This window comes from Diuraphis noxia, unplaced genomic scaffold (assembly GCF_037042655.1).
Source record: "Diuraphis noxia isolate RWA-SAM2 unplaced genomic scaffold, SU_Dnox_SAM2 contig0003, whole genome shotgun sequence".
Classification (NCBI taxonomy): Eukaryota; Metazoa; Arthropoda; class Insecta; order Hemiptera; family Aphididae; genus Diuraphis; species Diuraphis noxia.
Window position 1 is genome coordinate 16,973,219 of NW_028301713.1, and position 16,778 is coordinate 16,989,996.

The 16,778-nt window shown below is 27.8% G+C and overlaps 1 protein-coding gene across 1 annotated transcript; it reads right to left on the minus strand.

Moving 5' to 3' along the window:
- Positions 1-4,535: 4,535 nt before the first annotated feature.
- On the minus strand, positions 4,536-5,239 carry LOC149056866 (uncharacterized). The gene has a single exon (XM_089223318.1). The coding sequence runs from the start codon at positions 5,196-5,198 to the stop codon at positions 4,536-4,538; it is 663 nt and encodes a 220-aa protein (XP_089079444.1). The 5' UTR covers positions 5,199-5,239.
- Positions 5,240-16,778: the final 11,539 nt, after the last annotated feature.

The window sequence follows — 16,778 nt, forward strand, 5'->3', positions numbered from 1 at the left end:
TCGACGTTTTGTCCGGAACCTTATAAGGAAGTGGAAATTGGACTGTATAATTAGGGTAGGTTCGGGTATTTAAAAAGGTTTAGATATAGGACGACGAGTGTTTAAAAGCTTTGTTTGAGATATATAAAATCTATAGAATAATTTATTGTACTATGTTGCATAATAGGGTAACTCCCGGGGTAACTTAAAACTAGGGTTAGTACATAATAGTTACACGATCACAAAACGATCGGTGAACTCAATATAAATATTACAAATAACGTATCGAAATGAGCGTCGCGTAGGACGAATAATAACATTGATGATAAAATAAGAAAATGTTTACAAATGATAATCGTGTGTACGACCTGATCAAGGTTTATAGATTATACAGGTTGCCTCAATCCGAAATTCTTAAAAAGATGGAGTGGGGAAGATTATTTCGTGACGTCATTGTCGTACAGCTATCGTACGGCGCGCGGCGTACACACTACACATTACCTAATACTAAAATACCTATAGATTACACACAATATTATGAAAAAAGTCCCCGATAAAAAAAATCAGTTGCATATTATATAAAAATATGTAAAATATAAAATTATAATAAATTTTATGATCTGCAGAATTATTTTCATAAAACGTTGACACAAAGTGTTCAATAGGGAACTTCATAATATAACAAATTTATTAAAAATTTTATAAAAAAGTAAATCTTATACAATAGGTAATATTATTTAAAAAATATAAAATGTATTTATTCAGTTATAAATGAATTCTTTCTTATATTTTGACGTATTTATTTTAAAAATTAGGAATATCTGCAGATTTATCTTCATCAAAACGTTAACATAAGGCGTTTAATCGAACATCATAATAAATTTACCAACAAATTTGAAAAATGTATATCTTATATAATAATATTATTTAAAGAATATAAAAATGTATTTATTCAGTTATAAAGGATCTCTTCCTTATGACCTATCCTTAATAATTTGTTTGATTTTCATGGCTCTTCATGAACCTTTATTAGCAGCATGACAATTTTTTTGTTCAAAACGTATGGTTTACAATTTCTTACGGTTCAAATCGGTAATTAATATTGCTGCACATAGCATTGATGAACTTTTTGAACATTTTTACCGAATGATACTTTAGCATTCATTATATATAGTAAAAGTATACTCGTGCAATGCAATTTTATCATTTTCTTTACTTGATTTTTACAAGTTCCACGTTAAATACACGCGTACAAATCGAAACTAATACGAAACTAGATACGTGGTACGATAGGTACCTGTAAATGATCAGCATGTGTGAAACTGTCAAATTACAGCTTATATGTCAATTAATTGTCATCTACTATCTACAGATAAGATTTGTCAACCCAATTTATTTTATAAATAATATATGACATAGGTAAAAAGTATAGTGGAAATATCGTTTTATTTATACTCAAACGGGAGACTAAATTAACAGTGACTTTTTCTGTTTACCATTATACACAATACAATAGTTCAATAGTTGTTAATGTTTCTCTGTGCATTTTTTTTGTATTGAATATTTTTATTTTATTTCTACTTCGTGATTTACAATGGCAGCGAAAGGTGCAAAGAAAGACAATAACATAATTATTCATTTATTTTATTCTTATAATTATGTAGTATGACGTATTGAACAAATTACTTATACCTATTCAATAAATTTGTATATTCCTATAACATTTCGATATTATTTAGTGTATATTTTGTATTATGTATATCATATTATAATATTAGGTATATTATTTATACTATTTGAACATATTTGTTTATTTAGATTGTGAGTGGTGATTTCACAATATGTTTTTGATTATATTTTTTTTTCCTGAAAACAATAATTAGTTATTTATTAATTTATTATATATATTTGTATCACTTATGTATTTTTTTAGTAGTTATTTATTTCCTATTGCCTATATTATTAAATACTCCTTTTAAATAATATAAATACCTGTTTCCGTGTTGTGTTTTATTAAATACATAAAATTAAAATAATAAATAAATAATTTATGGAAAGTAAAACACTAAAATTATAGGTACAAGTGTACAACCGCCCTGCTGCAGTATATCTAAATCAAAATCTGTACGACAATGACGTCACACGGTATGATGGAGCTGCGGAGGGTAGGCAATATATACACGACTTTGAGGCAACCTGTATAATCTATAAACCTTGCGACCTGATAAGATGCGTGGTGATAGTAAGACGTGATAACGCGTTGATGACAAAGATGAATTTGACCCGGAACGACGATGAGCAGCAGCTGAACAAAAACCAAAACCACGACGGTGCATCCAACGTTGACTTTGGCGAAAACGGCCCACGTACCAACGACTCCGTATACTGACGGAGCGTCGGAAACGAAGAGCAGTTTGGCACTTCGATTAAAAACCAAACGATCGACGCGGTGTAGTGATCACGTCGCCTACAGGTATCAGTAGTCAAGGATGATGGTTGGAAGGTGACTCTTGAGTTAATTACACAACGTAGAATTCTTCTTAATTAGATTAATTGTTTATTTATTGTGATAAAACATATATTTATTTATAACATGAAAGCTGAATGTAAGTTAAGTATTCTGAATGATAGAATAAATTCGGTTTGATTCGAATATTTTCTAAGTTCAGAATATTGTTTATAAGAAATTTTCTAAGTCCAATGAATTAAATTAAACAACAGACTGGCGTGAAGGTGCTCTGGCTAGTCTGGTCAAGTCGCGTCTGAATACAGGCCGTTTCGGGGTCCCTTATATAGTGCTACCCTCTACTCCCCATAGTCTACTTGCTCTTGTCGCTGTTCTCACGGATGTGGTAAAGTTATCTAGATTGACGGAAATGCCACTCGCCCACGTACGAGCTAAATGCGTATCCCATGCGGCTACAGACTTCGATAATTTATATTATTATTAACATTATTATTATTATGAAAAAATATAGGTACATTATAATAATACATTATGACATTGTTTCTTGTAACTTTTGTAATGATGCATAATCCCACATCCTGTGCATACCTATCAACGATCTTTCATAGTCGTCTAACCACATGATTACGTGTTACCCTAACGTTAATGATTTCCACGAGATGCTTTCTCTCTTATAATTACAAAGTTGGTCGCATCCTACCCTATCTTGGTTCGGCTGGTACCTAGTTGACCGTGAACTAGACAATGCGGGACGCTAGTCCATAGCACCTCCCCTCTAAAAAATTGATTTATGTTTTTAAAGACAGAAATCAATCAATCTGTGTACAATATAGTTATTTTACAATAATTTCTTCACAAGTTCAAACAACTTGTTTACAATACAATTTTCATTAATTTCATATTTTATGTTTTACATTCAATATTATATATGCATGAAGCATTTACAATTATATATTATTACATTTCATGTTTGTCATTTTTGATTACAATAGTATTTTTGTTAGTACAATAAAATATATATTTTCGTATTACAACAAGTCTACGATTTAGTTATTACATTAAAATATGTGATTAGTATTACAATATATATATATTTCCTTTAATATGTTAGTATATTTGGTTAGTGTTAGTTTTTATATTAAGTGTTACTCACCCTTTTATATAATATTACTTCCCATAATCCCATATAATTACATTAAAATATATCATTCCCATATGTTTTCTTATTTCTATGTGAATATAAAGTGATTAAATAATACATTTTTTTTTTTTTTTTAAATTAATTGATTAATATAATATAAATATCTTATGTCTAATATCATCCCTCACCACTTTATTATTTCTATGTTATTTACTTAAAGAGTTCTTTATCATTATCATTATTAAATTCATTATTAGATTCCTTATATCTATATTATATAATATATTATTGTCATTTATTTTATTTGTCATTTTGTTTTACTATTGTTTATTTTAGTGGATTATCATCCATTCAATCTTTGATGCGCGACTCAAAAACTTATATGTAAAAAAAAAAAGTTTTTCAAGACGAACACCATGGTCGAATTGATTATTATTATTTTGATTTTTAATTACCGTTGTGATTTTATCTTTCTCGTGTAGTTCAGATTATAATTATTTTATGTATTTTTATATAGTATTTTTAACATGTGAACCACTAGAAGTCACAACTATTATTATTCAAATATTTAAAATTCATAATCAGACTTCTAATTGTTCAACTGTCTCTGTTACTCTTTCGTGTAGATATATGCCCAAGTTAAATTACAAGAATCAAACACAGATCCATTCTGATTATAAGATCTCTGTTAGAATTCTCATAATTCGTAATGACTGTACTAATATTCTCTTTTATAGCAGACATTTAAATATTATATTTAATGATTTTGCTAAATTACTTATACTTAAAAAAAAATTTTAATTTTATATATATTTAAATTTATTTTTTTTTTTTTTTTAAATTAATCTAAATTAAACTTTATATTAATATTTATTAACTTTTGTAGTAGTATTTTTTCTTTTGTGTATTTACTTTACATTGAACCCTTACGTATTTTTTATTTTTTTTTCAAAAATGTCTTATTAGATTATCGTATTTCACTTTCCTTACCATAAAATCAAAAATACATTTTGTCAATTTTACATCAGTTCTCGGATCGTGAGCATACGTTAATCTATGTTTTTTATTACAAACCATCCCGTGTGTTTCCTCTAAATTCAATAGTCTTCCTGTTTTTTTGAATGTACCTATTTCGTACTCGAAGATTGTCCTTTTTGTATTTAAATTTTCTAACAATATTGTAAAAGTACCATTGAATTTAGTGTCATAACACGTTATGTTTAATACTGGGAATCTGTTTATGTCTAATCTTTTTAAGACGTTTAAATCCGAATTTCCGTTCCAAAATACTACTACATTAGTTGTGTCTCCTTTTGTGATGTAATTTTCAATAAATGACGGACTTAGGTTGTTTAGAGTTGATCTTAAACTTTTGTCTAGTTGTTCTAGGCAAGCTTTTTGCAGTACTTCTTTGCATTTAAATATTCTTTTTATCTCCTTCTTGGCCAACAGTAGTTCATGATTTTTCATTGGTCGTATTTCGTCATGAAGTGGCAAGAGGAGTGGTCTCCCTTCAAGTTTGCGTACCTTGCACTTGTCCAAACTGTTTGATATCGCTCCTGATATCAACACCATACTTGTCCTATTCACCATTGAAAACTCAAAGTCCATTATCACGAACTTGTGTGACTTTTTTCTGTTACAATAAAGTTTCTCTATATAAGTTATTTTAAATTTTAAATTTTATAATTATGTTTCATAAAATAATGTCTTATATTCTAGTTATTATTTACTTAATCTATATTTTGGTTTTGTAATTCTAAATTTATTATATTATTTTTATTTAGGTATTATTTCTTCTACTGATATTTAACATTTTATCATTGGCGGATCGTTTTTTACTTTTTTATTTTCCATAAGTGGACTCACATTTGTATGTTCTTTTATTTCTGCACATGGTGTTTCCCTATAGAATTTACTGTTATTTCTTGGTTCTCTATCTGTTCTGTAACGTGATTGTCTATATGTTTCCCAATTACCCCATCTACATTTATATGTTAAATATATGAATAATATTAACATCATAGAAAATAGTACTGATCCGATTGTTATATATATTAAATACAAATATTTATTGTCATTTACTTCGTGACCTGATTGTCTCAAAATTTCTTCGTCTATCAACCCTTCTACTTCATTTAACGATTTAGCCATGGTATGCACGCTATCTAATTTATTTGTGTCATAAGTAAATTTCATGTCTGGTAGGTTTTTTATTTTATCAGGTATCTCGAATGTTAACTTTCCCGCACCTATCTGTGGTATGAAATTAACATAATATTTTGATCTTATGTCTCTAGTAGGATTTAAAATAATGTTTTCACCATAAGCTCTACAATTTTGGTTTAATTTAATTAACCCTTGATTTTTAATTTTAACTATATATGGTTCGTTTATCCCTTGACAAGCAATTGTTAAAGTTTCCCCGTTCGTTGTGTATATCCATACATTTACATATTTTAATTTATGAAAAACGTTTTTCGATAATATCACTATTCCTGTTTCACAACTACTCGGTAGTGTGTCTGGATTTTTAAATAATGAAATTTCACATGGTTGCTTAACTGATTCGTGTTGAATAGGTTGAAATTCAGGACAAATAGTAAAAAGCTCTGTTTCGGTACATTGCAGTAACTGTGTTTCCGTGAACGTAGTGTATTGTTTACGATTTTTGGTAATGCCTACATATTGAAATTCTGGTTTAATAATTATACTATGCTTTGTATCGATTATTCCGTTAGTTTTTATTTCTATTGGGTGAGGTATTGGTAATATTTTGTATAGTGTTAGTTCCAATTCGGTTACTAAAGGTATTTTTATTACAAACGCAATATTATCCCCGCTATAAAATACTGCCATTTTTGTTATTTTACTTAGTTCGTAAATTTCACTTGGGTCTGTGCCCATTGGCAAATTTAAATTTATAGGTAGTTTTAATTTGATTTCTGTTAGATGTTTTGATAATTCCCGTGGTGTTATTAAACTTGGATGCAGTATTCCTGTCCTAGCTGCTGTAATTATCGCGCTTATTGTTGTTGTTTCGTAAGAATACTGAGTTAATAATGCTGTAAAAATACTATGTATTCTATCAGATAATATTAATGTTTCTAACGTATGTGTAACATTTACTAATTCTCCGATTTTTGCGTGTAATGTACTTTGTTTTTCACTCAACTCTTTGTATAATTTATTAATTTCAATTGAAGCACCACTTATACCTGTTATCGCTGATCTCACTACCGTTGTTTGGTTTTTTAATATATGTATCATTCTTTCATTTGTCTTTTCTATTTTCTCTATTTCTTGTGTTGCCTCATTCGCACAATCGTTATCACATACTCCAAATAGTGTTTTCATTCCAGCCCCCACTATATTTAACAATCCTCGTTTTTTCCTATATGGGCTCGTTGTTGTTTCCCCTTTATTTGTTGTTATATATCTACCGATAGATTCATACATTTGTTCTCGTTGAACCGATATTTCTTGAAACATTGTTTTTAATATATTATCAAACCTAGAGCATATTTCGTATCCTGTTAGTTTTTCCTTACAGTGGTTATTCATAATATAAATTTCACTGTACAACTTATCATGTCTATCATCATAATTTTTCAAAGGTACATATGTAATAATTTCCCATGACGCCCCCGTTACCCTTATTGATCCACTGTTTTCGCAGTACATTAGTGTTTGATTTTTAAATTCCTCCACCGTGTACGGTAGTTGTCCTTGAATGGTTGTTAATAAAAGAAACCTAAAATAATATATTCATATATTAATTATATAAATCTATATAAAATACCCCATGTATTCTCCTCTTGGTTCTGGTTGCCTTAAATAAGATATTTTACTATTACATTCAAAAGAAAATTTTATCCATTTATCACCATTTGGCCAAGTCCATGCCCTCTCTCTAGTCTCATTGAAACTTTTAAGTGCTGAATTCGCCATGTTTTCGTAAATAACTAATTGCTCTATCGTCTCATCTCCTTTTAGTGTCGGTGGTTGCTCGTTCCAATAGAATATAGTCGCAACACCCACCGGCTTCTTTTTCTTTTCTCTGTTGACACAGATATGCAATTAGTTAATCACGTTTTTTTTTTTTTTTTTTTTTTTCTTACTTTTTATTATTCTATTATTTACCTTCAATTTAATGACTATTACACGTTTAGATTATTATATTTTATAATTATTTTTACTATTTTAGTTATTTCTATTACTATTGCGTCTAATACTATCCTGTCTATTTCTAATTCTAAAGAAACACCCTATGTGGAATTTATTCCATTCACTTATTCTAATATTGTTATTATTTCTAGCAAACTCTCTTTCTACCCTAATTGCTAATTCTACATATTTTTTTAATTCGTCTGTTGTCTCATTCCCTGACAACCTTGGTGGTATGGTCTCTCTATAAATTATAGTTGCCACCCCTACTGGCTTTTCAATATTTTTAATAGACAATGGTGCTTCCCCGATGCCGTATGTCATAGGTGTTTCTGATACAATTCTAATTTTTGGGTTTTCTACCCTAATCTCCTCCAAAATGCATTTACAATATTCCCACATACGCGAATTTCCTGATTCATGTTGTTCCCAACATATTTCGTTGTGAGCGTTCTCCATTGTATATGGTGTTCGCCTCCTAAAAGGTTCTTGTTCTTCATACCTGTATATCTCCATTTCTCTTACTAATTTCCCTTTTTTCGTCAATGCCACCGTGACAAGTCGACCTTCGGCTCGCTCGATTAGTTTTAATACATATTCTGGTGTTTCCCATGAATTGTTGTCAAATCTGATCACCTTACTCGTTGTCTGGGTGTCATACACCACAATTGTCTTTATTATCTCTTGCCTATAATGTTATTAAATTTTGTTAAAAAAAAATTTACTTAAATATTCTATCTACATTCTTAATTTCTAATTTAATGTACCTAATTTAATCGGAACTATTTATACCATAATTATCATTTTATTATTAATACTAGTTATTATTTTATTTTTATATTTTATATCTTACTTAATCTAAATATATTATTATTATTTCATATTAAATTTCCGTTGCTTCAATTTCTGGTATTTCCATCAATTGTTGCATCGCATACCTATATCTGTTTCTATCTACGCATTTATATCTATTATGTAGTATCATTATTATTAACATTATTGTTATCAGGAACGTACCTGAAATAACATACATTATGTAACTAAATATTTTATTAGTTCCCATTCTGGTATTATCTGTATTTTTTACATCCTTTTTTAAATTTTTTAATTGTATTATATATTTCTGTTCTGTGATATTTTCGTTATTATTATTGGTGGATTCTGTATAACCTAGTTCATATAATTCCGTATTTGTTGTTAAATCATTTTTAAACGTAGTTTGTTCCGTTACTTGTGGTATCGTTAAACTTGAATTATACATCATAGTTGTTATTTTAGATATGTTATTTGTAGTTAATATTTTATCAATGTTGGTACTATTGCTACTTAGTGATGCTATATTTATTCCTTCTTTATTTGTAGTTATGGTTACATTTTGATTTTTTAGTATATAATTTTCTGGTTTTAACGTTGTATATGTTTGTTTTTGTTTAGATATTACATAATCTGTATAATTGTTTATTAATTTAAATTTTAGGAAATTGTATGTTACTGGTATTTTTATAGGTTCGTATTCCGTTCCATCTACACTTTTTATGTACATTGTACATTCTTTTTGTAAATAATATGTTAATGGTACTTCTACTAATTCAATGTCAAATAGTGGTGGATCTCTTATCATTATACATTTGATTCGTACTAAAGCTATGTTACATGGTTTTGCTAAAGGTAATTCGAATTCGTCGTCAAATTCACCCGATACATTTCTAATTTTTACATTGTTCTCATAACTATACGAAATTGTTGTTCCCACCACATAGTCTCCAATCGCTGTTTGTTGTCCTTTGACTGCCCATATGATCATTAATCTATAATATTATCAATTTAACTTATTATACTTATTTATATCTTATAATTACTCTTATTTCTAAATTAGTGTTTTTTTTTTTTTTTTTTTTTTTACAAGTTAACTTTATCTAAATAATACAACAAATCCTCTGGTTTTGGTACATGGCCTATGTAGCTTATTAAATCCCTGCTACGATATCTGTTTATATGTCCGTGATTTTGTGTCATGTCATACATAAATCTCGTTATGTTTCGTATAATTATTTCTAATTCTTCTTCCGAGAAAACTTCGTTTAGCAAAGAATTTGCCCTTTTTATGTGTTCTAATAAACATTTAGGTATTTGATTCTTTCCCACAGTACTGGTATCGTGTTCCCCAAGTATAATTCGTTTTTCCAATTCTATCACGAATCTTTTGTTCCTATTCCTATAATTAAAATAAATTTTTTTTTTTTTTTTTTTTTTTTTTTTTTTTATGTCAATTTTACTTAATTCTATTTATCTTAAATTTATATATTTATATTTGCTCATTATTATCGTAATATTTCTTTACATCATTTTTGTGTACCGTCACTTGTTTTCTGTTTCGTAAAATAATTATATTTTCCGTGTCTAACACGTCTAAAACTTCATATGGTCCCTTCCATAAAGGACTTAATTTATTTTTTTGTGTATTATCTTTAAGCAATATTAAATCTTTTACGTTATAATTTTCGTTATGCTCTTTTTTATCGTATTGTTTTTTCGATTTTATTTTCCTATTAATTAATCTTTCCCTGGCAACTTGGTGTGACAATTGCATTTTGTATTTTAAATCGTAAATATAGTCGTCATAATTATATCTAGGTTCCGGATTACACTTTAATTTAACTGGTATATCGATTTCTCTACCGTATACTAACGCATATGGCTGATAATTTGTCGCCGTGTGTTCTGTTGTGTTATATACAAACAATGCGTATGGTAATAATTTATCCCAGTTTTTTAAATCTTTATCTACGTAATGTCTTAGATATTCGGCTAGTGTCCTATGTGATCGTTCTAAACTACCGTTTGTTTGTGGATGGTAAGGACTCGAATTTATTTTATTTATTTTTAATAATTTGCATACTTCCGCGAAAATTTTACTAAGAAAATCTGTACCCTGATCTGTCAAAATTGTCTCTGGAAGACCGTGTACACAAACAAATCCTTCTACGAAAGCTCTCGCTACATTATTTGCTGTATGATTTTCAAGAGGTATTGCTAACGAATATTTCGATAAATCGTCCATCATTGTTAAAATATACGTATTTCCTGTTTCAGTGGTTAATAAAGGTCCTACAATATCTAAAAAAATTTTTTCAAATGGTTTAGTACTCGTAGTAGTAATGACCATCGGACTCCTATGGTGTTTATTTGTATTTTTGTTCGTTTGACACGAAGGACAATTTTTTATATATTCTTTTACTTCTTCCTTTAAATTTGGCCAATTAAATTGTCTTTTTATCTTTTTTAATGTTCTGTGTATTCCACCGTGCCCCCCTAATTTAGAATCATGAAATTGTTTAAAAATTATTAATTTTTCTTCTTTAGTATATTCTAATTTAGAACAAATTATTATTTCTATATTTGTATTACGAAATACATATCGAATCATCGATCTCACTTTAGCCCATTCTAATCCATCTTTTCGTCCTAGTTGATTCATAGCTAGTTTACTTAAATTATGTTTCTGACAAAAATATTTTAAATTTAACAATGCTAAATGCATATTTTCATATGTTGTCAATTGTTTTTCTTTAGTTTTTGTTATTAAAAATATTATATACCTATCTTCATGTTTAAACTTTACGACATCGCCTAAGTCTTTATTTGCTTTTAATATTTTATCTTTCCCAAATTTTTGCTTTAGTTCGTAATTAATTCCTGATATAAAATTATAATATTTTTCTATCTCTGATACTATATGATACTCGCTTGGCGATTCTAATAATTCACCGTGTACTTCTTTTACGTTTTTATTTGTTATCATTATTGTTTCGAATTTTTCTAAAAATGTTGCGTAACTTTCTTCTTTAATTTCGTTAATATTATACATTCTGCTTAATGCGTCTACGTTCGAATTTTGTACTCCCGGTTTATATCTAATTTCATAATTATATTGTTCAAGTTCAATACGCCATCTCGCTAATTTGGACAAAGGATCTTTTAAATTAAATAACCATGATAATGGTCTATGATCAGTAAATATTATAAATTTTCTGCCATATAGATAAGGTCTAAATTGTTTTACTCCGAATATTATTGCTAAACATTCTAGCTCTGTCGTTGAATAATTTAATTCCGATTTGTTTAATGTTCGTGATGCATAAGAAATTGGTAAGTCACTCCCTATTTTGCCTTGTGATAAAATTGCCCCTAGTGCTTTACCACTAGCATCGGTTGTAAGTATGAATTCTTTTGTAAAATCTGGGTATTGCAAAATTGGTTCTGAACAAAGTATTGTTTTTAATTTATCAAAAGCTTGTTGGCATTTATCATCCCAATTAAATTTTACGTCCTTCTTTAAAAGATTTGTCATTGGATTAGCTATAGAACTATAATTATTTATGAATTTTCGGTAGTAACCGCTAAGTCCTAAAAAACTTTTAATTTGTTTAACATTTTTCGGTGTCGGAAAATTCATAACTGAAGTAATTTTATTTGGATCTGGTTTAATTCCATGTTCTGAAATTATATGACCTAAAAATAAACATTCCTTTTTAAGAAATTCGCATTTATCTGGTTCTATTTTTAAATTATGAATACGTAATCGTTCGAATACATCGATTAATTTTTTATTGTGATCATTCAAATTTTTTCCATATATAATTATATCATCTAAATATACGAGACATTTTATACCTATTAAACCTGCCATCACATTAGCCATAGCCTTAGCAAATGTACTTGGTGCGGACGCAAGTCCCATACTCATACGTTTATAATGATAGTGTCCTTGACTTGTCGAAAAAGCTGTAAGTTCCCTAGAATCTTTAGATAATGAAATTTGGTGGTACCCACTCTTTAAATCTACTATGGAAAAGAGTTGGCACTGTCCTAATTGATCTAATATTTCCGTAATATTTGGTAAAGGGTGAAATTCATTTATAGTTACATCATTGAGTGCTCTAAAATCTATAACTATTCTAAATTTTTCTTTTCCCGACGCATCAGATTTTTTCTTTACTAATAATAGTGGTGCATTAAAAGGACTCATAGATTTTTCTATAATATCATCCCGTTCCATTTGTTCTATTTGTTCTTGAATTATTTTTTGTTGTGAAAAAGGGATACGATACGGTCGTTTGTGAATAGGTGGAGTGTCTTTAGGTATTTTAATTACGTGTTCCGCTGCTGTTGTTATTGTTAAATAATCATTTTCTAAATGAAATATGTCGGCATATTGTTCACAAATTTTTATTATCGATTCGCGTTCTTCCGAATTTAAATGATCGCTCCTAATTAAATTCCTTATTTTATTTACGCGTTCATTATTATTTTGTATATTATTTATTTCATTAATGTCAGTGTCAATGTCGTATTCGTATGATATTCTATTAACTTGACCTACTTTTATATCCTGTCTCGCCTCCGATATATTTAACACACTTATTATAATTTTCCCGTCCCTGACTGTATTATATATATTAGCACAATATACATCTGCTGATAACTGTTGCTTATTTATTAAAATATTTTTATTATTCATTTTTTTATCTGCAATGTTAATCGATACTATTGTTTCCGTTCTAGGTTCTAAACTAAAACATATTTTATCATCATTTATTTCATCATTATTTTTTATTGTTAAAATATTATTTGCAATATCTATAACTGCATTATTATCTACTAAAAATGTATGTCCTAAAATGCCATCGCCTTCAACCGGAAATTGCTTATTCACTACTTGAAATTCTGTTATAAATTCTTTTTTATCAATTATTAATTTAATTTTAGTTTTTCCTATAGTCGGTACTATTTTTTCATTTATCCCTTTTAAATATATTTTCTGATTTTCGTCTATTACCGTTTTGCCTATTAATTTATTTATTTTAACAATATTTAAATCGCTACCTGTGTCTAATAATAATTTAATTGTTTTTGTACTAAAATTAGGTGATTCTACTGTTACGTGATTATTATATATTACGGTTGTTACATGTAAACATTGTTTAATGGCGATTCTGCGTCTATTATTTCCTGCACCAACCTGACGCCCTGAGTTGGCACCATCGAGTTTTTTGAAACATTAGAATTATTCCTTTCATTACGTAATTTAGTATAACAGTTTACAATTTCATGTCCCACTTTATTGCAATAGCTACAATGTAGTTGTCCATTATTATTATTAATTGTACGCGTATTATTATTTGCATTTTGTTGCCTATTATTGGTACCGAACTGTCTATCGTTATTTTGCCTTGGTAATCTACAATCTCTTGCTAAATGACCATTCTTTCCACAATTATAACATGCATTATTATTATTATTATTATTATTATTATTAGTTGTCATATTCTGATTATTATAACGCTGATTATTATTATTAGCAAAATTTTGTCGTCCATACCCGTTATATCCGCCACGATTAAAACTTCGATTAAAATTATTATAACCGTTACTACGTCTGAAATTATTATTATTATTATTGTTATATCCGTTATTCTGACCACCATAGTTATTGTTACCGCGATTAAAATTTTGACTATTATTATTTTGTTTGAAATTATTTCCCGATGTATTACTATTTCCGTTTAAATTTTGTTTTTCTAAATCTTTTTGTAATTTTTCCATTTGTAAGTTAGCATTATGTTCCATTTCCTCATCTTTTGCGAATTGCATAGCAGTTTCTAACGTTTTCGGATCCCTAGCTTTTAGTGCTAAATTTAAATGTTTCGGTAAACCGTTTACAAAAATTATTAATGCTTGATTTTTAAGTTGTTTTTTATATACTTTGCTTTCCTCTTCTGTCATATCTTTCGAACCTTCCTTACATAATTTATAAAATAATTCCTCAACTCGTCCTGCGAAACTGGTTACGTCCTCATTTTCTTTCATACGCGCGAAATTTAATCCTATTGTTAACGTTCTCTCAGATGCTCTATGTTCAAATGCTCCCTTTAAAATTGACTTTATATCCTCCCATTTTTCTGTGTCCCTATATTTTGTTGCCTCTAGTGCATTACCTGCTAATTTCGAGTTTATTATTTTTATTAATAATGGTAAATTACTTTTATCTACCGATTTTACCGCGATATCACATGTATTAATAAATTCTGATACATTCTTTGCTCCTGTACACACCGGAATCAAAGCTGTGGCTTTATCTATATCCATTTCAGCCATTGTTTTTATTTTTTTCGTTCGAGTTATGTTTGGTAATTGTACGTGTACTACCCCTTTGTCAGTTCGTAAACCTGTTCGTTTCTTTATTGTACTATCACTATCACTTGCTGGACTTAAAGACTTAAAAGTTAAATTTAAAAATTCTTTATCTTTAACTGCTCTTAAATATTTTTCCCTATCACAATCTTGTGAATATTTATACTCTTCTGGTATATCTAAATTAATTAATGTTTGTTCTGTTTTAACGATATTTGTCTTTGTTTGGACTACTACAGCCCCCTCGTTGTTGTCTACTTGAACACCTACGTCTCTAGTTTCGTCGTCAGATGTTACTAATATGCTTCCTGTCAAGATATCTTGTATTTCCCCTGAATTTTTATTCATCAATATATTTTTTATTCATTTAAACTTTGAAAAATAATTTTATTTAGTTCATAAAAATAACATTTATTCTTCCCTCAATAACTTTCTAATATTTATTCTTGTTTGTTTATTCAACTATATCTTTTATTTTCTAAATACCTTTATTCTCAACTTCGATTTATATCCTCAATATTACTTTTATTATTTATTCGATTCCGTAACAAGTCATTTATTATTAAAAAAAAAATCGTGTTCCGCGATGTTTTTGTTTTATATTACGTATTTATTTTATATCAGTTTTACTATAAACTGCACTCACACTAACGCATTAATTATATCATTACTACTATAAAATATTACGCCTCTATGTTATAATTATTTATCTTTTGGTTAATTACTCCAAATAAAATAATTAAATTAATATATCGCAAAACTACTTATAAACTTATTTATTATTATTTTTATTAAATCTTAATTAATAATTCTAATTCAAATTTATTTAAACTATTATAACTTATTCTAGACTACTTTAATTTATTTATTATACTATTTTTACTTAATGTGGGCTATATTTATGCTATTATATTTATCTAATATTATATATTATTTTATATCTAATATTATATACTATTTAAAATTAATTCGGACCGGTCCTAATATTACTTTCTTTCACTTCAAAATTTTATTTCTTATTAATCTCAATTATTTTCTCTATACTTCAATTATTCATTTACCATTTATCATTCATCATTTATCATTTATCATTTATCATATATCATTTATCATTTATTCATCATTTTTCTATAATTTCCTTTTTACTATATATTCAATATCTATTCTCAATAAACTGTGCGCGCACACATTATATATATCTTTTTCAACAAAATCTCATAATTATTCTCAATATTTATTCATAAAACTAAGGACTTATTTTCTCGCCTTTTCTAAAATTCCAAATTAATTCTCAATTATCAACATATAAGGTCTTACCTCTTGCCTTCCAAAAAATCACTATTATTTATTTCAATTACTATATATCATAAGGTCTTACCTCTTGCCTTCTCAAAAAATCACAATTATCAATATCCCAATTACTTTATAATCTAAGGTCTTATTTCTTGCCTTACTAAAAATCTCAATTATTCTCAATTATTTATATATATATATCTTTTAATATTCTTCAAATTTATCAATTCACTTATTTTCATTTATCAATACTCAATTATTTCTCATTAAATTATTTCTCGTTATAACGTTATCTTTTTATTTTATTTTACCTAGGTTTTTTTTTTTTTTTTTTTTTTTTTTGCCTGTTTATTTTATTATATTATTAATCAATAATATTCATTAAACGTATATATATTATCTGAGTTAATCATTTAATTTATATTTATATATAAAAATAATATATTTATGAATTTAATGTTCTAATGGTGGTGTAGGTGCACACACCAAAAGTGTTTTATACGATAGATCCTAAAAAATCTAAAGGAGACGCGACCC